This window comes from Ipomoea nil, unplaced genomic scaffold (assembly GCF_001879475.1).
Source record: "Ipomoea nil cultivar Tokyo-kokei standard unplaced genomic scaffold, Asagao_1.1 scaffold2480, whole genome shotgun sequence".
NCBI classification, from domain to species: domain Eukaryota; kingdom Viridiplantae; phylum Streptophyta; class Magnoliopsida; order Solanales; family Convolvulaceae; genus Ipomoea; species Ipomoea nil.
Window position 1 is genome coordinate 3,056,926 of NW_017618908.1, and position 22,560 is coordinate 3,079,485.

The 22,560-nt window shown below is 33.3% G+C and overlaps 2 protein-coding genes across 6 annotated transcripts; both read left to right on the top strand.

Annotated features, from left to right (window-relative positions):
• Window positions 1–521: 521 nt before the first annotated feature.
• On the top strand, window positions 522–21,475 carry LOC109153290 (transcription initiation factor IIF subunit beta-like). 5 transcript variants are annotated; one of them, XM_019301174.1, is made up of 8 exons: window positions 536–724; window positions 2,106–2,112; window positions 19,738–19,870; window positions 20,154–20,262; window positions 20,371–20,501; window positions 20,741–20,815; window positions 20,978–21,127; window positions 21,209–21,475. In XM_019301174.1, exons 1-8 carry the CDS (start codon window positions 667–669, stop codon window positions 21,326–21,328), a joined length of 783 nt encoding a protein of 260 aa, XP_019156719.1. In that variant the 5' UTR covers window positions 536–666; the 3' UTR covers window positions 21,329–21,475. The 5 variants fall into 5 exon arrangements, with proteins under 5 accessions (XP_019156722.1, XP_019156723.1, XP_019156719.1 ...); XM_019301177.1 differs by lacking the exon at window positions 2,106–2,112 and having other exon boundaries at window positions 522–765; window positions 19,784–19,870; XM_019301178.1 differs by lacking the exon at window positions 2,106–2,112 and having other exon boundaries at window positions 522–762; window positions 19,784–19,870.
• Window positions 7,764–15,371, top strand: LOC109153291. Its single transcript, XM_019301179.1, has 4 exons — window positions 7,764–7,903; window positions 12,934–13,095; window positions 13,238–13,402; window positions 15,188–15,371. Exons 1-4 carry the CDS (start codon window positions 7,765–7,767, stop codon window positions 15,229–15,231), a joined length of 510 nt encoding a protein of 169 aa, XP_019156724.1. The 5' UTR covers window position 7,764; the 3' UTR covers window positions 15,232–15,371.
• Window positions 21,476–22,560: the final 1,085 nt, after the last annotated feature.

The window sequence follows — 22,560 nt, forward strand, 5'->3', positions numbered from 1 at the left end:
ATTCACAAATTGATCGACTTTCAATTTCAACCAATTAAGTCCTTAACTTTGTAATTTTAACACAATTTCAATTTCAACCAATTTCAAATCGTGTCAAAATTACAAAGTTAAGGACTTAATTGGTTGAAATTGAAAGTTGAGGACCAATTTGTGAATTTAGCTATAGTCGAGGGACCATTTTAGATATTTACTCAATATTAAATTACAAAGGTCTTTATATAACCTGAAGAGTTAATAATTGATTAAGTGTTTTTCTTCCTAAAGAAAGAATATATAGATAATATGTGTCGTTATGTGCTCATTAAGGAGTTCCTGATGGAGCTATTTATCTATAATTTTAGGGGCCAATTTGAAAATTGCCCATATTTACCTAAATGGACTTTATTTTAAGCTCAAAAATGATTTTTTTTTTCTTTTATTACAAAGATGGACTAAGGTAGCGTCAAAATTAAGGCGAGTCGTAGGTTGCATTTGAGCTCGGCGATGTTGAGAATCCAACAAATGTCGGATTTAGCTGCTTGGTAAATTCTGGTCTTAAATCTTTCCAAAACGGGTCTTAATGGTCCATTTCAGTCTTTCAACATCGAAACAAAGCAAAGAATTGGAAAAGAAAAATCGAACGATCAGACAACACAGTTGAAGAAGAAGAAGAAATGGAAGAAGACGATGGTAGCGTCAGCGACACCGCCGCCGCCGCCGTGGACACCGGCAAGGCTGATGAAGTGTCCTCTAGTCGTCTCCAAGTCGTGGCAGTCTCAGGCGGCGGCGTCCTCCTCCGCAGATACCTAAAGGCTACTGGTTGAATATGTTCAAAGATTTTGTGCATCTCAGAGTCAAATCAAGGTGAAAAAATCCCGCCCATTTGATAGGGCACCGTTTGGTTAAATTACTGTCTTGGGGTTTTAATTACTGTCTTTTCAACCTAGAGCCACTCAAAATTTTGAAAATGGTTTGTTTATACCATTTTCCAATGCACGTCACGTGGTTTGTGTATAAAATTTTTCAATGCCAGTCATCCATTTAACTTCCCAAGATTTTTGAATTATTTTTTGTTATACAATTTATCATCTATAAATATTTAATGTTTCATAGAGAAACCCCACTCCAAAACGTGCTCCTTTAAAATATTTATAACTGATTATACAGTGATTCTCATTTCTGTTGAGGAAAGAAGAATTGGGAGAGGCAAATCCTATACAACAAAAACAAAAATGTTAGAATTTTTTTTTTTTAAGAGAGTATGTTAGAATTTCTTTTTTTAAGAGAGAAACTTCCTCCTTTTAAATATTTGTACACCGATAGTGATTCTCATTTGTTTTGAAAAATGGAGAACTGGGGGAGGCAATACCCCTTTTCTTTTAAGGGAATCAACAACACACCAAGGACTCTCAAGAGGTAACTCAGTACTTCTTCCATTAATTATTTTGATTATCCAATACAAATTTTAATTGTTTAAGATATATGCATTATAAATTAACCTGCATGTTTATTATTTGTAATTATCTGTTGTATTCTATAAATGTATGCAATATGCAATAGTAAAAAATTTTCTGTTTATATATATATATATGCATTTGAATCACACTATCTACATACATTTTACAGCTTCAACAAACTTAAAGTAATATGAAGAAGATCACTACTTCAACCGTTATTAGAAGAAAAAGAAAACAATATTTTGACAATAAAGGTTGGTTCATCTTGCTATTATTTTCTGTATGTTCTAATTTTTTTTATTTTTTAGTATGTCTTTATGAGGAACTCACGGAAATTGTATAAAATGAGGCAATGAGCTTACTCCAGATCTACCATTTGGACTATACATATATATCATATATTCTAACAGTCTTAAGAATCTTAGAACATTTTCCATAAGCGGCAATATGGCATACCTGCTTAGCAATTGTAACATTTGCGGCACTATCCAAGACTATTTTTATGTCTGACCTTTATCTTAATTTTAACTATAACTAAAACATACAAGTCCTGTTTGGTAAAATGGCTGTTAACTGATAACAACTAATGTGTTAATTAGATGGTATAAATAGTTGATAACATTAGCTGAGGGTAGAAAAGTGTTTGGTAAATTAGCTGTTAGCTGATAGCGGTTTGGTATAATTTCTTTTTTCTCAAAAAGCTAATTGAAAAAGTTGCTTGGAGTAGCTTTTTAAATTTTAGCATTTTAGAGTTGCAAAAAGCTAACTAACCAAACATTTATATTGATATTTTAACTAAATCAAACAATTAATAGTGATCAAATAAGCCAAAATTGGTCTATAAATCAATTTTTTACCAAACAGGGCCAGTCTTTGAAAAATCTGCGTAGGAAAATGTTGATAAAATAATATAACTTAAAATCTGCGTAGGAAAATGTTGATAAAATAATATAACTTTTACTCTTTCAACAATAGTATCAAACTCAAGACAGTTTGCAACTTCCAACAGAATTGCAGCTCCTATTGTCATGCATGCTCCAGATTTACAATTACCATATCTTGTGAATACAGATAGATGTACTTGTGAGTGGAGTGGCCGAGTGGGGTTGTCGGGGCAATTTATATGGTGCACCAGGGCGCGCATTGCATTGTGCGTTCCGATGCAAAACGACGTTGTTTCAATTCTTTTTTGTGTTTTTTTTTGAAATTTCACTACCCTGTGTTGGCGGTTAATTTTTTTTAAAAAAAATCTCATGTTAAAAAACGTACATAATTTTATACTAGAATACACATAATTGTATACATAAATGTATATAATTGTATAACAAAATATACATTTTTTTAAAAGATAATACACATAATCTAACATAATACATAATATACATAAACTTTTAATATAATACACATAAACTCTTAACATAATACACATAAATTTTCCTATTTCGGATGTATATAAAAAATGTACATAATTGTATAAACAAATACGCATAATTATGTAAACAAATACACATAATCACGGCAACTTCCTATATAACTTCACAAAACGACGTCATTTTGGGAGGCGCAAGACATATAATGCTATGTGCGCCATAGTGCAGGGTATAATGATTGGGTTGTCGGTGTGTGTTGTTGTAGTTATACGGGTGGGCCGGGTCACACAATTTTGTACTCAGCATTTATGAATGAAATATGGGCCTTAATATTTCAGTGTGTTGGATTCATGGTTTGCTCCACAAAACTGAGCCCAATATAGTTAGATGCAATGTGGATCGTATTTTGTTATAGTGTATATTTAGAACAAAAATAATGTACTTTTAGTATATTAAAAATGTATTTTGTATTCAGGAAATATTTGAATATAAAAAGTATATTATTTTTAATAATGTACATCCAGTACAAAAATAATATACTTTTAGTATATTAAAAATGTACTTTCTTTTATGGTTCATACAACACAATATGGACCATGGTCCACACAATAATTTTCCAGTTAGATGTATATGTCCGTACATATACATATATAGTTTATTAATTTATGATATATATATATATATATATATATATATATATATATATATATATATATATATATATATATATATATATTATGCTTTTTATATTTATTATGCTTTACCATCTATTATATTATTTTCTTCCCTTAAATAACTTAAATTCCGTTAGTATAAACTTTAGTAATGTAATATTCCATTAATTATTTATTATTCTTAACTTAATCATTAATTACTATAAGAATAGTCTTAAGTTCAAACCCATCCCAATAAATATGTTAAAATGTATTAAATTAAAAAATATATATAATATAAAATTTAACATAAACTTTGGTCAAATAATTAGTCCGACTAAATACATAGTATTCAAACATTATGAATCATGAACATTAAAAATCATTTGATTTTTATGTATTTTTTTTTAAATTTGTTAAGTTTTTTTTTCTTCGTTTAATTAATCTTATTTTGATTATTTAGAATAAAATTTAATATTTCAATTATATTTTTGCATTATTGGAATGATTTAGGTTGTTATGGTATTAATATTTATTGTATGTATTTTTTTTATAATGGTACAATTGTATATTACTTTATAAATATTATACTATTATTTTTTTTATCGGACAAAATTGTTCTTACATTATTGTCAGACCTGCGCGACCTAATTATAAAGTTGTTGATCATAAATACAATTACACATGAACTCTAAAATGATAGGATCATTTTCCAAAAAATTGACAATATTGACATCACACTGGCTCCAATTGAACAAGTTTACACATCAGAATTTTATCAATGCATGAAAATTTCTAAAGATATTTGTAAGTTAATTTTTACTATATCATTATAACAATAACTATTGTAACTATATTTTTTAAATTATTTATTATCATCCTCTATTGACAAAAATTGTAACAATTGTCATTGACAAACTCTCAAAACAATTTGTCCCAACAACGAATGGAAATTTTTTTTTTAAAAAATCATTGATTTCAGTATTGTTGATGAAAAGTATGTATGCCACTTTATTATTCTTATTAAATTAAATAAATTAGTAGCTACACCAAAAAATAATACATATGCATTTAATTAATTTAGAATTAGATGTCTATAATGTCTTTATTTTTTTAAAAAAAAATTATTCATTATAAAAAAATTTAAAAAGAGATATAATTTCACTAGTTATATTATCTTTATTTTCTACAATTCAAAGACTCACTACTTTCAAATTTATTAATTTATTATATTCAGTACATTGTCCATTGTCTTCTTTTTACATTATCTTGTAATTAAATATCAAAGTTATACACTACTGAAAATTATGGAATTTACGACCACCTGAAATTAATCTTAAATCAATTCAAAAGCAAAAAGTGGTCGGGTATAGCAACAATGGTTTTTCCAGATACCAAAAGTGATCGGAAGAAGGCTTTTGACTTGATTTAAAATCACTTTCAAGTGGTCGAAAATTTCATAATTTCCAGTAGTGATAATACAAAATATGTTATATATATTTATTTATCAAATATTTTATACAAATATAATAAATATTAATATTTTGTTCAATACTTTCACATGATAACCCACGACACACATCTCACAATGCATGAAACATGTATGGGAAAAATTACCACTACCAAATATCAATAGGTGATTGTAAGATAAAGAGTTCATAGTACAACTAAAGATCTCATCATATACACAATAAGGTAAATCTAAAGCTTCCTACATCATAATCTCATTGCACAATGAATCCCTCTATGCTACCACCAGTAACCCAATTGTACATGTTTTTTCCTTGTTCAGATGGGAAATTTTTCTCAGAACATGCACGGGTTTTCAGTAAAAAATGAAATGGATTCCGATATACACACTACCAATTAAAAAAAAAAGATAAAAAAAAGGACATGTACTGAAGATTAAAGCAATGACAATGCTACCCAAAATAGAATTAAGAAGAATTAGAGAAATTTAAACCAAAAATAGTATTTATTTAAACTATCATTTTTAGACTAAGTATTTAGACACCAAGACTATGTGGTCTAATGGTACCCGGGTTGGACTTCCATTTGGAAGGTTGTGAGTTTGAGCCTTAGTAGAGGCGTTATTGGTTCTTTGTGTTTCAGTAGGTTGAGAAAGTATATGAACAGATACTACAATGTAATAGAGCTAAAGTTGCAAACATTTATTTTAGTGACAATTATAATCAATCTCTCATATATTATATTGCATTTATATACTTTAAATTACCGATTTAAATAAACAAATTCAACATTTATGTACCTATGCATGAACATCTTCTATATAATATTGCATTGATATACTTTGAAATACTTATTTAAAAATTATAATTGGGTATTATCTCATTCACGCAAATCGCGTAAAAAATTAGTACTAATATAAAATGGAGCTGACTTCTCCAAATAGTACACCAATCTTTCCTTGTATGAAAGTTTCCTTGTAGCGTATTCTGAATAATTTCTTGTAGCACCTTCCAGAATATATAATATTTCAATTTGTCTTGTTTTGGAAACTTCAAATCCTACATTATAAAGATGTGAATTTATAATGTAGAATTTTTCTTTTGACCCCTAGATTCATGGCACACTAAGAGCATCCACACTAAGGGGAGAATGTGGAGATAATGTCAGATGCTTTCTTTTGGATGGGGTGAATAACTAGTGTGGAGAAGAAAGAATGGGGAGAAGAATGGGTATGCATGTATGGGGAGCATGAAAAAAAAAAAAAAAAAAAAAAGGGATCACATGCTGTGCGCGTTTGGCGCACGGCATGACCACAGTCGTGCGCGTGCAGTGCACGCGCGTCAGGTGTGCCGAACGGCGCTCCAATACTTTTTAAATTTTTTTTTTTTTTTGGTTTTGGTTTTGGTTTTTTCTTTTTTCCTCCCCTTCCCACATTCTCTTTCTTAATCACTCTTACATTCTCTCCCAAATCTCCACAACTGATGCGGATGCTCTAAGTGGCAAGAACATCCTCAATAATAGTAGGATTTTGATGAGATTTTGCAGGTGTGATTAGAAAAGAGAAATGAGTGAAAAAGAAAAAAAAAAAGAAGGAAGAATAAAAAATAAAATCAAAAACTAAAAAACTCTAAAAAATCTTTCAGAATCTCTTAAAATTCTGACAAAATCCCTCAAATAACCTAAAAAATCCCAACCCTCTCTCTCCTCTCTCTGCTCTCTTCCAACACATCAAAACTTTTTTCTTTTTTTAAAAAAATATGTACAAAATCTCCCTAATTAATTCACCCACATACACATACTACTTATTTTCCACTATTTCATATTTCCTTAATTAACTCATCCCTTATTTTCCACTACTTCATATTTTTCCTTAATTAACTCACCCACTTTACACACGTACAGTCGTACACATGCTACTACTTTCACACTACTACATGCAATTAAGGAAGGCTAGACATGCAATTAACTCACGCACTTTGCACTTCAATTCAGACACGTACACATGCTACTGCTTTCATTTCGTGACACATTCCTTAAATCTCTCACATAAACACATGCACTAACCCACGTTCTTTCTTTGTATATCACACACATTCACCACTTTAATTTTCTTCTTCTAAAAGGGAGGCTAGACATTTGCTCATTGCGCACAAGAAATCTCCATCACTTTGAGAGGTAGCTCCCACACTGTCGTTGGTGAGACTCTATTCCTGATCATTCTTCCAAAATTTCAATTCTGTGACTAGTTGAGCTGCCCATGCGAGTACTTTAATTTTCTTAATCACACAACTTGCCAATTTAAAAAGTACATTAATATTTTTATATTAATTAATAATTAATTTTGTACTAAGTGAATTGTTCATTGGTATATATAAATGTATAATTGAAGTGATTATTATCTTATTCCTCATTTGATTTGGTATTTTACAGAAAGGTTGCGATGGAAGGGAGAATCGAACATCGATTTGACATGAAGCCTCACACTAGGAATATGGAGGAATACAGGAAAATGTGTGGTGAAAGAACAAATAAGTCGATGATTAAGAACAGACAGATACAGGTAGAGTAGATTATATATCGTTCTGTTTTCGTCCCACCATTGCCTTATTATCTTCTACGTTTGATTCGTTGTCATCTCACTTTGATGTTTGAACCTCGTATCAATCTTGTTAGGAATGTTAGCTAGCCATAGCCTGGCAAGTATGTATGATTGCCTTTATTTCCATTAATGTACTCAAGGTTCAACTTTCTATTTTTGGTTTCTGTGCTTCCCTTCATGTGATTGGAATAATAACAGTCACTTTCTATTTCTGGTCTCTGTGCAGGAGAAGAAGCATGCAGCTCCAGGTAAGGGACCTGAAGTCAAAAGAACTAGAAGGGACCATGGAGAGCTGGAGGATATCATTTTTAAGCTTTTCGAAAGACAACCTAATTGGACCTGAAGCAGCTAGTCCAAGAAACAGATCAACTCACAGTACCCGCACGGGCTTAGCTCAATAGTTTAGTGGGTAGTATTTGAGGTAAGAGACCAAGGTTCGAATTTCAGCGACGACAGTGTGAAAATTATGTCCAAAGTGGGCAGATTCCTTGTGCGCTGTCGGGTTGGGGATTCAGCCTTTTGAGGTAAGATCAACTCGTAGTATGTTGTTTGATAATTGCATCCTAATTTATTCTTGCTTCGTAACTTTGATTTTATGATCATATTCATATTAAATTAACTAAAAGAGTTAATCATAATCATAATAATTAATTTGACAATAATACCTTTAGATTTAACACTCATTTAACATAAATTTAACGAAAAACTATTTATGACAAAAAATAAAAGTCATGTGTTTTGGTTGAATTGAAAGTGGACTAAATTAAGTACTAACTTAATACCGGAACTATGTGGTCTAATGGTATCCGGGTTGGACTTCCATTTGGAAGGTTGTGAGTTTGAGTCTCAGTGGAGGTGTTATTGGTTCTTTGTGTTTCAGTAGGTTGAGAAAGTATATGAACAGAAAATACTACAATGTAATAGAGCCAGTAGCATTCAACAAAAGAAAATTAGAAAACCATTTGTTGTATTAACTCTTTACATTAAATATTTCTATATATATACTTCCTTACTCAATATTCCATATTATATTAATATAAAGATAGACATTATTATAACTTTTAATTTTACAGTGACGGAATGCGGGGATATTCAAGAGAAAAAATAATAATAATATAATAATAATAATAAACAAACAAATAAAAGGTAAAGTAGGAAAAGTCGTAATAAAATATTAAAACAAAAATAATACGAACCATTTATTCAAACAAACAATTATACCAACACTTTTTTGTTAGAGGCTTAACTATATTGACACTTATTATATTTAGTGTGTGTATATATATATATATATATATATATATATATATATATAGAGAGAGAGAGAGAGAATCCTAATCATATGAGAACCACACCCCGTGTTAGAACTTGTGGACAAATCCAAATCATTGATCTGCAAGATCGATGGATGGGAAATCAAGTAAAAATTTAGTGGAGTCATTTCCATAAATATTTTAAATTTTTGAAATGAGCGGGGTTTTTTTTTTTTCCATAAATATTACAATCTACAAAAATACACCACACATAATGGTGTATTTACGAACACTGTGTGGTGCATTTTTACATACTTAATGGTGTATGCCGCACTGACCGCACAGGAAGGCCTGACCTCACAGGAACCTGACCCTATATATATATATATATATATATATATATATATATATATATATATATATATATATATATATATATATATATATATATATACAGGGGCGGACCCAGTGTGGGGGCAGCTGCCCCCACTCACCCCAACCCCACCTCATATATAACCCTTGTATGTATATATGTATGTATATATAGTACAAGATTTAGTATAAGTAAAATAAAATAGCTAATATTAACATAATTAAATTTAGTGTAGTTGGCAGAGCAGGCTTGTTTCTTTGTGGAAGGACGGGGGTTCAATTCTCTCTAATCACAACACCGTACGGTTATTTTATGTGGCGTCAAAAGTAAGAGTGCTATTTGAATAACAGTGGGCATTCGAAAATATGTGTATACTTTTATAAAGTGTTTTCTATTAATAATAAGATGTATAATTTATAATGTGTTCTCTTTTTTTTTTTGAATGTTACTGGCCCTATTACATTGTAGTATCTGTTCATATACTTTCTCAACCTACTGAAACACAAAGAACCAATAACGCCTTCACTGAGGCTCAAACTCGTAACCTTCCAAATGGAAGTCCAACTCGGGTACCATTAGACCACATAGTCTTGGTTTATAATGTGTTCTCTATTATAATTATTTTATTAAATTAATTATGTTTTATATTTTGTTATAAATATATTTTTTTGGAGCTCATATTTAACAATATTTATGGCAAACTTCATATCTGTAATTTATAATGTATTTTCTAGTCATAATAAGATGTGTAATTTATAATGTGTTTTTATTAGAATTATTTTATCAAATTAATTATATATTTCATATTTTGTTATAAATATTTTTTTTTTATTTTGTGCTCATATCGAATAATGTTTATGGCTAACTTCTTAACTATTTCATCTTTCTTAAGTTATTCTTTTTGTTTTAATATTTTGCCCCCACTGAACAAATTTTCTGGATCCGCCATTATATATATATATATATATATATATATATATATATATATATATATATATATATATATGGATTGGCGAGTAGGCCCGTTTGGATATATTGGCCATGTTTGATAAATGACTGTTAGCTGATTGTGTTACTTAGAAGGTATAACTAGTTGATAACATTAGTTGTTGTAGAAAAGTGTTTGGTAAATGAGCTGTTAGTTGATAGCTGTTTGGTATAATTTCTTTTCTGAAAAAGTTGTTTGGTGTAGCTTTTTGAATTTTAGCATTTTGGAGTTGCAAAAAGCTAATTAACCAAGTACTTATTAATATTTTAACTAAATCAAACAATTAATAGTGGTCAAATAAGTCAAAATTGACCTGTTGGCCAATGTCTTCATAATGAATTTTGTCATCTTCTTTCACTGTATTTAATATTGGGAAAATAACACTTTTTCTCCCTAAGTTATATACTTATAGCACTTTTCCCCCTGAATTATTTAAGTGGCTCTTTTTCCCCCTGAAATGTTAAATGGACATATTTACCCTTAAAATAAATATTTAAAATAAATACTTCATTTATTTTTCTTCTTTAACAAATTATTACTATAATTTGGTTCAAAACAAAGAGATACTATAGCAACCAAACCAAAATATTCCAATTACAATTTAGAATCAAAACGCGATATTTAGATTTTATTAAAATCGCGAACCGGAATGACCAGTTCATGTTCCGAACTGAAAAAATAAAATATATTTTTGTTGAATTTAGACTATTTTAAAATAAAGACAGGTTCAAAATCGCGAACAGGATCCGGAACATCCGGTTCACGGTTCAGGGTCCAGTTTTTCTAATTCATAAATTTAATAAATAGAAATCCAAATATTGGGTTTTAGATCTGAGTCATAACCGAAAACTTTTAATTCGATTACTATAGTGTCCGGTTCAGTTCGAACCAAACCGTGGTCATCGCTACATATACACAATAATTTGTTGGAGAAGTAAAATAAATAAAATGTTTACTTTAAGGGTAGAAATGTCAATTTAATATATCAGGGGGAAAAACCATCACTTTTAAAATAATTGAGGGGGCTAATGTGCTTAGGGCTGTTAACGAACCGAACATAAACGAACGGAGGTTGTTCGTGTTCGTTTGTTAAGGAATTTGGAGTGTTTGTGTTCGTGTTCGTTTGTTAAGGTTTTTGAAAATCTTGTTCGTGTTCGTTTGTTAAGCGTTTGTTAGTGTTCATTAACGTTCGCGAACACGTTCACGAACGTGTTCGTTAACATTAACGAACATGTTCACGAACGTGTTTGTTAACGTTCGTAAACACATTTGCAAACATGTTCGTTAACGTTAACAAACACGTTCACAAACATGCATGTTCATTAACAAGCACGTTCACGGACATATATTTATTTATGTTCACGAACACTTAATAAACAAACACATGCACATGTTCATGATCACAATTCATTCGTGAACAATAAATAATCTACGTTCACGAACAATAATCAAACAAACAACACAACTACATAACTAATATAATATAATATAATATAATATATATGTTTGTGAACATGTTCGCGAACATTATTAAACGAACACAAACGAGTTTGTTCACGAACATTATTAAACGAACATAAACGAGCTTGTTCACGATCTTTTAGCAAACGAGCTTACAACTGTTCAAGCTCTGTTCGTTTATTAACCGAGTTCTAAATTTTGTTTGTTAATATTCGTTTACCTAACAAACGAACATAAACGAACACTTACCGAACACAAACACAAGTAGTTTGCCGAAAGCTCTGTTCGCTAACACCCCTAAATGTGCTTACATAAATAATTGAGGGGAAAAAAGTGCTATAAATATATAACTTAGAGGGAAAACTCTATTTGTGACCTTTTCTCGTATGTGGGAGTCTCTATCTTCAAAAGTTCCCTTTTCTCGATGTGGGACTCTCTATCTTCAAAAGTTCCCTTTTCCCTTTAATATTTAATCTCCATCAGTTGATTGCATGTGGTATACATGGTGTACGTCTATTTGATTGGCCGCCATAAGTACTACACTACAAGATACTAATTAGTGATTTATTTATTAATAATGGGCATACTTCAATTCTGGTGGTGGCCTGGGTGGGATAGGGAGTCTAACAGCTTGCCATGTCGACTTGATATAATTTTTTTGCATAGTAGTAAAACTTGATTTGACTATAAAAATTAAGGAATCTAGTATCGGGATTCATGTCTACTGAAACACACATTATCTTTAGTGTTGGAACACTCCATAGAGAAGCTAAGGAATCTACTATGTGTGTATATAAGTGGATGGAAACCTTACAACACAATCATCAGATCAATTCATATATTATAGTCACTGGCTTGGATAGTTGATTAAGTAGGAAAGGTGAAAAAACATGTCTAAGGTTCTTGTTGTTAACGATGGGTCCATGTGTGCACGCCTCTTAAGCCTCATCAACTCTAAGTTTCAAGGTACGCTTGCATGCATACGCATCGAATGAAACTAACCCACCCTAGCTACGTACACTGCTGGAAATTATAAAATTTCCGACCACCTGAAAGTAATCTTAAATCAAGTTGAAAGTTTTGTTCCGACCACTTTTGGTATCGGGAAAAACCTTTGTTGTTATTTCCGACCACTTTTTGCTTTCGACTTGATTTAAGATCACTCTCAGGTGTTCGGAAATTCCATAATTTCCAATAGTGATACCCTATTAGTTTACTCACGTTTCGGGTTTTTGTCAATCCCCTTAGCTAATTAAGCTTCTACAAATGCCTTAGCTTCTTGTATTTATGAAATGCCGATTAACATTTCTTTATTGGCGCATAGGTGCAGTTGTTGAAGTGAGGAACCCTTCCCAAGCTTTGGAATTCTTGATGAAGGGAGGGGAGCCAGGCTTTGATCTTGTTATTGCATATGCACACAAGTGTCAACCGGATGACACTAAATTAAAAACATTTATTAAAAGCGAATTTGATCAGCAGCTTCCCATAGTTTGTGAGCTAAATCATTTAATAGATTAATTTGAATTGGTTATATATATATGCAATGTATGTATAGTAGTATGTACCTGCCTTTTCTCACCTAAGCAGGGGTTCTGAGATGATCTTAAATATATATATTTTTTGTATATGTATAGGTTTCAAATGCATAGCAGTGGAGGGTTTTGATGAGCTAAACGGCATGTCAGCTTGTGATTTGAGAGATAAATGGAAGAAAGATACAGAGAGCAAAGGATGCAAGATGAAATGGACCCGAGAACTCAATTTCAACTTCTTTAGTGTGGTGGAAAGATTAGGCGACGGTAAGAATTGAAGATCTATTTATTGTCACCTGCGGCCTCTTAGTTCAATTTCATGGCTGGGAGGCTCATAATTTATACCGTACGATAATTTAAGGGGGTGTTTGGAAACCTGGAAAATGAGTTCTAGAAATCATTTTTCAAGTTTCCATTGTTTGGATGTGTCTGAAAAATCAAGTCAACGGAAATTATTTTCCGTTGATTTAGGAAAATAGGCTTGTTTTGGAGGAAAATGATTTCTCATTTTTTTGAGGCGAAGTCATTTTCCAACTTTTACACCAACATCACACAACCACCAACATCATCAACAATTCAACACCATACCACCACCACCATCACCACCACTATTGCTGCCGCCACCACCACTATACCACCGCAACCACTGCCACCACACTACCACTACCATTACCACCACCACCACCACCATACCACCGCAACCACCACCACCACCACCACCACCACCGTAACCACCACCGCCACCACACCACCACCATCACATCATCACCACCACCATCGCCGCTGCCGCCACCACCACAATACCATTGCAACCACCGTCGCCGCCACCACCATACCACCACAACCACCGCCACCACCATACCACCACAACCACCGCCACCGCCGCAGCCACCACCACCACCACTACCACCACCAACACCATACCACCACAACCACTGATGTCACCATACCACCGCAACCATCGTCGTCGCCGTCACCACCACCACCATACTACCCCAACCACCACCGCCACCACACAACCACCACTACCACCACCGCCCCCGTCGCCGCCACCACGACCATACCACCGCAACCACCGCCGCCATGACCATACAACCGCAACCTTCGTCGCCACCACTACCACCATACCACCGCAACCACCACCACCACCACCACAGTTATTATTATTATTATTATTATTATTATTATTATTATTATTATTATTATTATTATTATTATATAACAAATAACACCACTACCACTACACCACCACCATAACACCATAATATTTTGATATATTATTAGTTATTTTTTTATTATATTTTAAATTATTATTATATATTATTATACATGTTGTAATATTCTAAATAAAATAATTAAAAGGTTTAATTATACTTTTTTTTTTTTGAATGCTACTAGCTCTATTACATTGTAGTATCTGTTCATATACTTTCACAACCTACTGAAACACAAAGAGCTAATAACACCTCCACTGAGGCTTGAACTCACAACCTTCCTAATGGAAGTCCAACCCGGGTACCATTGGACCACATAGTCCTGGTAGGTTTAATTATACAATTCTACTCATTTTTCAGAAAATGAACCAAACACACCAAAACAGTTTTCCAGAATGCAACCAAACACCGGAAAATGACTCATTTTCCGGAAAACATTTTCCTGAAATCATTTTCCTGCTTTCCAAACGAACCCTAAATACAGTAGATCCATAATTTCTATACAGTAGATTTATAATTGCTATACTGCAGATTAATAATATATTGTTGAAAAAATAGCATTAAAATGGCATAAAATGACATGTTAAGTGGCTATTTTGTGGTACAATTATCAGTGGGATCCAACTAGAAACGAGATCGAAAAGGCTTGATTCAAGCCCGAGCTCGTGGACAAGTCTCGACTCTCGTGTGCATCCCGAAAGTGGCTGCCTTGGCCGAAAGTAACCGGGCTGAAACAGCGCGAACCATTCGTTTGTTTTGGACTGTTACATAATTAATCTTGTATTAATTTCAGTTTTGAATTTTTGAGTTAAATCTCAAATAATGGTGGTTGTTTCAGGTATTAAAAATCGTGCATTAAATGTCAAAATTGAATGCTATTGATTCTTCACCTCTTATATAAGGAGTGTAGCAGCAGTGTTTCTACACAGAGAGAACAACACACACAACACAGGAAATTCTGTTTTCCAGCTCCAAAATCCCTGCTCCTACTCCATTCTTGAAGCTGTGTTTTGCCCGTACTCTTGTTCGCCGGGTTCGTTCGTTTGGGTGCTCAAACGTCGAATCGTTGTACGTTTTATCCTGGGAAACCTAGGCCACAACGCTCCTAGCACTTTTGGGAGGTGGCAAATAAGGTTTTAAGGAAAGAAAGGCACCTCGCCTAACTCGTATATTTCTTTCTTCCTTCTCCTTCTTTCGGTTTTGGATTATGCTTTTAAGCAAAAATTCGTTCTCCCTCTTTTGATATATTTGTTGGATTGGACTTATAATCTAAGGATTATTTGTTCTAATTTTGGTTGATATATATTGGTAATTTGATATATCTTTTTCGTAGATATACATGTTTATATAACTTTTGGGTTCGTTGTATATATATTTGTGTGTATATATATATTTCGGATAAATATCCAATAATATTTATATATACAATAATATTTTATATACTTGTGTGTGTATATATAAATATTATTTTTGAGATATTAAATTGATTTTGGTTCATTATCACCAACATATATGTACTGTAGATTCATAATTTTTAAATTGTATAATTATCAAATTATGAACATATAGTTCTGTGATTTGTGAATACAGAGTTCAACAATTTAAAACATGAACATCGAAAATTATGAACATAGAGTTCTGTAATTGTGAATATAGAGTTCAATAATTATGAATTTATCGTATAGAAATTATGAATTCAATTTCGACAAATTATGTTGTGTAGCCAACAAATTATGTTGCAGGAGCTATGCATGGTACATACGGATACACAACATAATTTGCCGACTCCTGCAAGTTAGTCCAAATCCAAACGGGTTGGCCCAATTGACATCCTGACCCGGGGCCATCAATCATCTAGACGGCATGCATTACATTGAAAGTCGAAGTGAATTTATCTGTTTTTCTTTTATTTTTTTAATGTGTATTTCAAACTTTCCCTACACACAGATGTTACGCCAGCTGCGGTTTTGAAAGGCATGTTAGAGAATGAACCGGGATTACAGTTAACGAGTGAGCAAGTTAAAAGCCATCTGCAGGTATATTTACTTTCTTTCTTTTTTTTCGAGTATATTTTCTTTTAATAATAATGAATGGATTTTTTTTTTTAATTTATTAAGATTTATTAACAGTTTTTTAAGAAAGTTAGTGACACCAATTTAACATTTGATTTGAAAATTAACAGAAATATCGAAATTTCAAAAGAAAGTCGCAAAGGGAAAACAATCTTGCCAGACACATAAAGGAATACCTGAACCTTAAGAATCAAAACTATGATAAGAGCAGCATGGATCAAGCAATTGCAGCCCAGATGCATTTTGCGACTAATAGTGGAATTAATGGTTATTATCCTAGTCAAAATTTGAACATGCCCATGTACCAGGTATTTCTATCGTTACGTTCTGAATTAATGAATTGAGTGGGTTGTATAAGGAAGGGAAGGGATTAGGTGCATTTGAGGCTTCCCGTGCGGTTGTGCGGGTGGACGCATGTTAAGCATTAATTCGAAACACTTAAAGAGTTAAAGTACACAACACACGCACATTAAGCACACAAACAAAACACCTTCAGAACACAACCTCACGCATAAGTACAAGTCTCACGCATGTTAAGCACAAAAACACACGCACCTTAAGTTTTAAAAACAACTCATATTAAGTAGTTAAGTACACACTCACGCACATTAAGTACAAACCTCACGCACCTTAATTAAGCACACGACTCACGCACATTAAGGATAAAACTCATGCACTTTAAAGTTTCAACAACTCACACAATAACTCACATTAAGTACACACTCACTCACATTAAGCACAAAACTCACGCACATTAATCACCCGCACAACTGCACGGGAAAACCTTAAATGCACCTGAACCTATATATATATATCATTTATGTGAATTTCGTTGTTTTTGAAAACAACGTAACATTAACAAAGAAATTGAAATGCAGGTTATGCCGTCAATAGCTCCGGCGCCGTCGCAGCAGTTAAACAGTAACAATCAGTTGCATGATATTGTTGGAACATCTCAACAAAGTCTCAACGAGCAGCACTCCTCATCTCAGGCATAGCCAATCTCCTAATTACCTTTCATGCCTTTTTTGGATGAAACTAACAAAGCTCAAATTTCATAGTAATATTATTTTGGTTTTGATTTTTTTGTAGCCTGAGGATTGGAGTGATTGGTTTAATGATCTCGATCTGGATTTGGAGTTGCTGAAAATGATGACTGATAAATAGTTAAATGCCTACCTGAATTTTAATTTCACATGTCTCCCTACAAGTAAACTTCAATTCGTTGCAGACTCTTCTTTATCCTGTTTTGTTAATGTAATTTATCTTTTTATTTCAAATTGGAGGGGGTAACCCCAAAAATAAGAGATCAACAGTCTGTATTTAGTCACCACATAGGAACCTGGTTCAGATCATCTAAGAGTAGACAGTTACCATGGTTTGGAGGATTTTCTAAAATATAAAGACCTCTAAGGATACGACGAGTCCAAGCTGCAAGTGCGTTGACCGGGCGATTACATTCACGAGCAACCCATAGAATCTGCCATTCGACAAAGCTTTCGAGCTCCTGCTTGCAAGCCAAAAGTATGTTGAAAGCTTAAGTATCTTTATTTGTTATTTTAAAAGCTTTTTAATTACTGATCCAACTTAATTTTATATATATAATCAATTTTTCCGCCTATAGTTTATATGTTTGGCTAATAACAATAATACATACCTACTGCGGGCATGTATTATTTTGTGGATTGCAGCTAAAGCTAAAATACATAAATCCAATATAGTGAGTTGTTATTCGATGAGCAAGTAGTGACCTAGACTCCTTAGTATTATCATTTTACATGTTATTCGCTAACAACACGTTTGGTTCATGGAATGAATTTTGAGGTAATAGGAATGTTATTCCATAAGGAATGGAATAGGCAAGGAATAGAATAGGAATTGTATTCTATTGTTTGGTTCGCGGAAGGAATAAATTTTAGGATTATATTACAGTGTTTGGTTGATTTAAGGAATAGAAATGAAATATATTTTAAAAGACATAAATACCCTTATAAAAATATGTGAGGTGGCTATGGTGGCGGTGGCAGTGGCAGTGGTGATGGTGGTGGCGGTGGCCATGGTGGTGATGGTGGTGGTGGCAGTGGTGGTGGTGGTGCTGGGGTGGTAGTGGTGGTGGTGGCAGTGGTGGGGGCGACGGTGGTGGTGGTGACGGTGACGGTTGTGGCAGTGGTGGTGGGGGCGGCGACGGTTGTGGCGGTGGTGGTTCTGGTAGCGGTGGTGGTGCTGGGGTGGCAGTGATGGGGGCGGCGATGGTGGTGGTGGCGGCGGTATTGATGGTGGTGGTGGCGACGACGGTGGTGAAATAAGATAAATTTATATATAGGGTTAAAAAATTAGGTTAAAGAAAGGGGTAAAAAAGAAAATAGATTCTAAAATCTATTCCTGAGGGTTCAGTAATAGGCTAATATCAGGGGGGGGCCTAGTAATAGCTATTACCTTATTTGAGGTAATAGGCTATTACTAGGAATATTATTCCCGGTAATAGAAATGGTTACCAAACAAAGGAATAGACCTATTACTAGGAATGCTATGCCATTCCCGGCCTATTCCGTGAACCAAACGGGCCATAATAGTGTTGAAACATGTCAAACAAAAAACTACAAAATCTATTAAATTATTATAAATGTTAAAACGATGTCGCTTTTTTTATCTAAGGTCTACAATGCTATGTAGACCTGATTCATGATATAAATTGTCTATTTTTTTAATACTACTGACTCTATTAGCATGTAGAGGTCCACAATGCTATGTAGACCTGGTTCATGATATAAATTGCCCATTTTTTTGAATACTATCGACTTTATTACAATGTAGTATTGTTCATAACTACTTTCTCAACCAAATGAAACACAAAGAGTCAATATCGCCTCCACTGAGGCGAGAACTCACAACCTCTCTTTATGAGACAACAATTTTGTGTCATTTGATCATAAATTCTTTGACAAATTGCCCCTATTTGTTAGGATAAACTACAAATTGTTTATTCTTTTTTTGGTACTAAAAATTGTTTCTTCTTTTTTGGTTACAAAGATTGAATAAGGGAGCCGAGTCGTAGGTTGTATTTGAGCTCGGAGATGTTGAGAATCCAAATGTCGGATTTAGCTGCTTGGTAGATTCTGGTCTTAAATCTTTCCAAAACGGGTCTTATGGTCCATTTCAGTCTTTCAATTTCAACATCTCCATCGTCAAAATTGGAACAAAGCAAAGAATTGGAAAAGAAAAAATCAAACGATCAGACAACACAGTTGAAGAAGAAGAAATGGAAGAAGACGATGGCAGCGTCAGCGACACCGCCGCCGCCGTGGACACCGGCAAGGCTGATGAAGTGTCCTCTAGTCGTCTCCAAGTCGTGGCAGTCTCAGGCGGCGGCCTCCTCCTCCGCAGATACTCCTCTAGTGGGTAAAGTCGTCGTTTCTCTCGACCCTCTTAAGCCCGAAGAATCTCTCCAAGTAACACTCATTTCCTCTCTTTATCACTGCATAACATTAATTACAGCTACATAAATGTGATATGTTTGGAAATTTACTCTTTCTTTGTCATTTGAGTGTTCCTTCATCGGATTCAGCTGGGGAAAGTTTTATATGTGTGAATTAATTTGGTGAAATCATGTGCTCCATCTTAACTAAAAGTCTAAGTTAATAGTTGGATTGCACATTTATATTATATGCTCAATATGTCCATTCACGCGTGCGGGCCGATTATTTTTTGCTGGTATTGTGTGTTTGTTATCAGTTTTCAATGGAAATGGCTGGAAATGAAGCTCGAAACATTCCTAAAGGCTACTCGTTGAATATGTTCAAAGATTTTGTGCCAATGTGTATTTTCTCAGAGTCAAATCAAGGTGGGAATTGTGCTCCATTCCACTGAATTGTTCATTGGAATAATTGAAGTGATTTTTATCTTATTCATCATTTAGTTTAAGTGTTGTCATTGATTTGGTATTTCACAGCAAAGGTTGCCATGGAAGGGAGAATCGAACATAAATTTGACATGAAGCCTCACACTAGGAATATGGAGGAATACAGAAAAATGTGTCGTGAAAGAACGAATAAGTCGATGGTTAAGAATAGACAGATACAGGTAGTATGTTAAGGATATATGTGGCTGACATATTTCATCAATAAACACATGGTACTTACTCTCATTTGTGTACTATTTATAATAGCTGTTTTACATCAATAAACACATAGTTCATTCCCTCACATGGTATCAGAGCGACATGGCAGTAGAGTAGATTATATACCATTCTGTTTTTGTAACTTGGCAGTTCCCACCATTGCCTTATCGTCTTCTACGTTTGATTCGTTATCATCAACTAGATAATTGATAATGATCGTGGTGTGCACATGAGATCGATGCCTGGAATGTTGGGCTTGATTGCATCTTCCTCTAAGGTACTTAATTACTTTTCAGTCATATATTGTACTCGATTGATGTTTGAACCTCGTATTGATCTTGTTAGCTAACCATAACCACAGGGTGTCTGAAACATTCTTGGAAAGTATGTATGATTTCCTCTATTTCAACTAATGTACTCGATTCTGGTCTCTGTGCAGGAGAAGAAGAAAGCAGCTCCAGTTAAGGGACCCGAAGTCAAAAGAACTAGACGGGACCGTGGAGAGTTGGAGGATATCATGTTTAAGCTTTTCGAAAGACAACCTAATTGGACCCTGAAGCAGCTAGTCCAAGAAACAGATCAGCCCGCAGTATGTTGTTCGATAATCGCATCCTAATTTGTTCTTGCTTCATTGTAACTTTCATCCTAATTTTTTCGAAATTTTGTACAGCAATTTTTGAAGGAGATACTAAACGAGCTGTGTGTATACAACAAGCGGGGAGCGAACCAAGGCACTTACGAGCTGAAACCCGAGTATAAGACATCCGCAGAGGATACGGGTGCTGACTAGTTTTCTTCTTTCTCATATTGTATACTAGGTTGTACTAAATAGAACTTAACTTTAATTTGGGAATTCATAGAATTAGTGGTATGCTTTTGTATGTTACAACTCAAACATGATATTCTGCTGTTAATCTTGGAAAGTACAGTTATGTATCACTCTCATCAGTTATGGTGGAAAATGAGTTCTGTAATTAATGATTTGATTCTCATAAGGATAACAAAAGTAGATAAACAAACATAACAATGAGTATCAAAACTCATAATAGGATGCAAAAGTCCCCAACCGTTTGACACCCTGAATTTGTCAAACTAATTCCTAAACTCCATGTATCCACCTTCAAGTTTCATGAGAAGGTAAATCAAGCCGTCGAGAGAGCATTGGGATGGTTTAAGTAATACACTCTTCATTTTATTTTATATTTTTATGTGTCTGTTCGGTTAATGACATTTGACTAAAGTTATTTATAATTTTTATAATATTTTTATGACTATTAGTATATAAAATTTATATATTTAAAAAATATAATAATAATAATAATAATAATAATAATAATAATAATAATAATAATAATAATAATTAAAGAAGATAGAGTTGATTTAACTAATAAATACTAACATCATATATAAAATGAGACAAAAGAAGGATAACATAACTCAATAATGCATACATTGAAATGCTATATCTTTTTTCTTGAAAATGTGAAATTCCTTCCGGTAATATAAAATTCTTGAAAATATTCGAAAATCATATTTTGCCATATCTATAGAAATCTCATTTTATCTAAAATTTTAAATGAGGAATACTATATAGATATTGTTATTCTTGATTTTACAGTTTAATTTCAATTTCTAATGTGACATTCAAATCCTTTATATTTTATTAAGAGTAAATACCTAAAATGGTCCTCGACTATAGCTAAATTCACAAATTGGTCTCTGACTTTCAATTTCAACCAATTAAGTCCTTAACTTTATAATTTTGACACGATTTGGTCCTCCATTTATTTGACCGTTTGTTGACCGTGATCGACGATCTCCAGAAGAACCTTCATCTCTCGTCGGAGCACGTGGAAGCTTCCAGGATGACGTTGCACTGGTTCGGAAACACGTCGTCTTCTTCCCTCTGGTACGAACTCAACAACATTGAATCCAAAGGGAGGATGAAGAAAGGCGACCGGATTTGGTAGATTGCTTTCGGCAGTATATTCAAATGTAACAGTGCGGTCTGGAAATGCAACC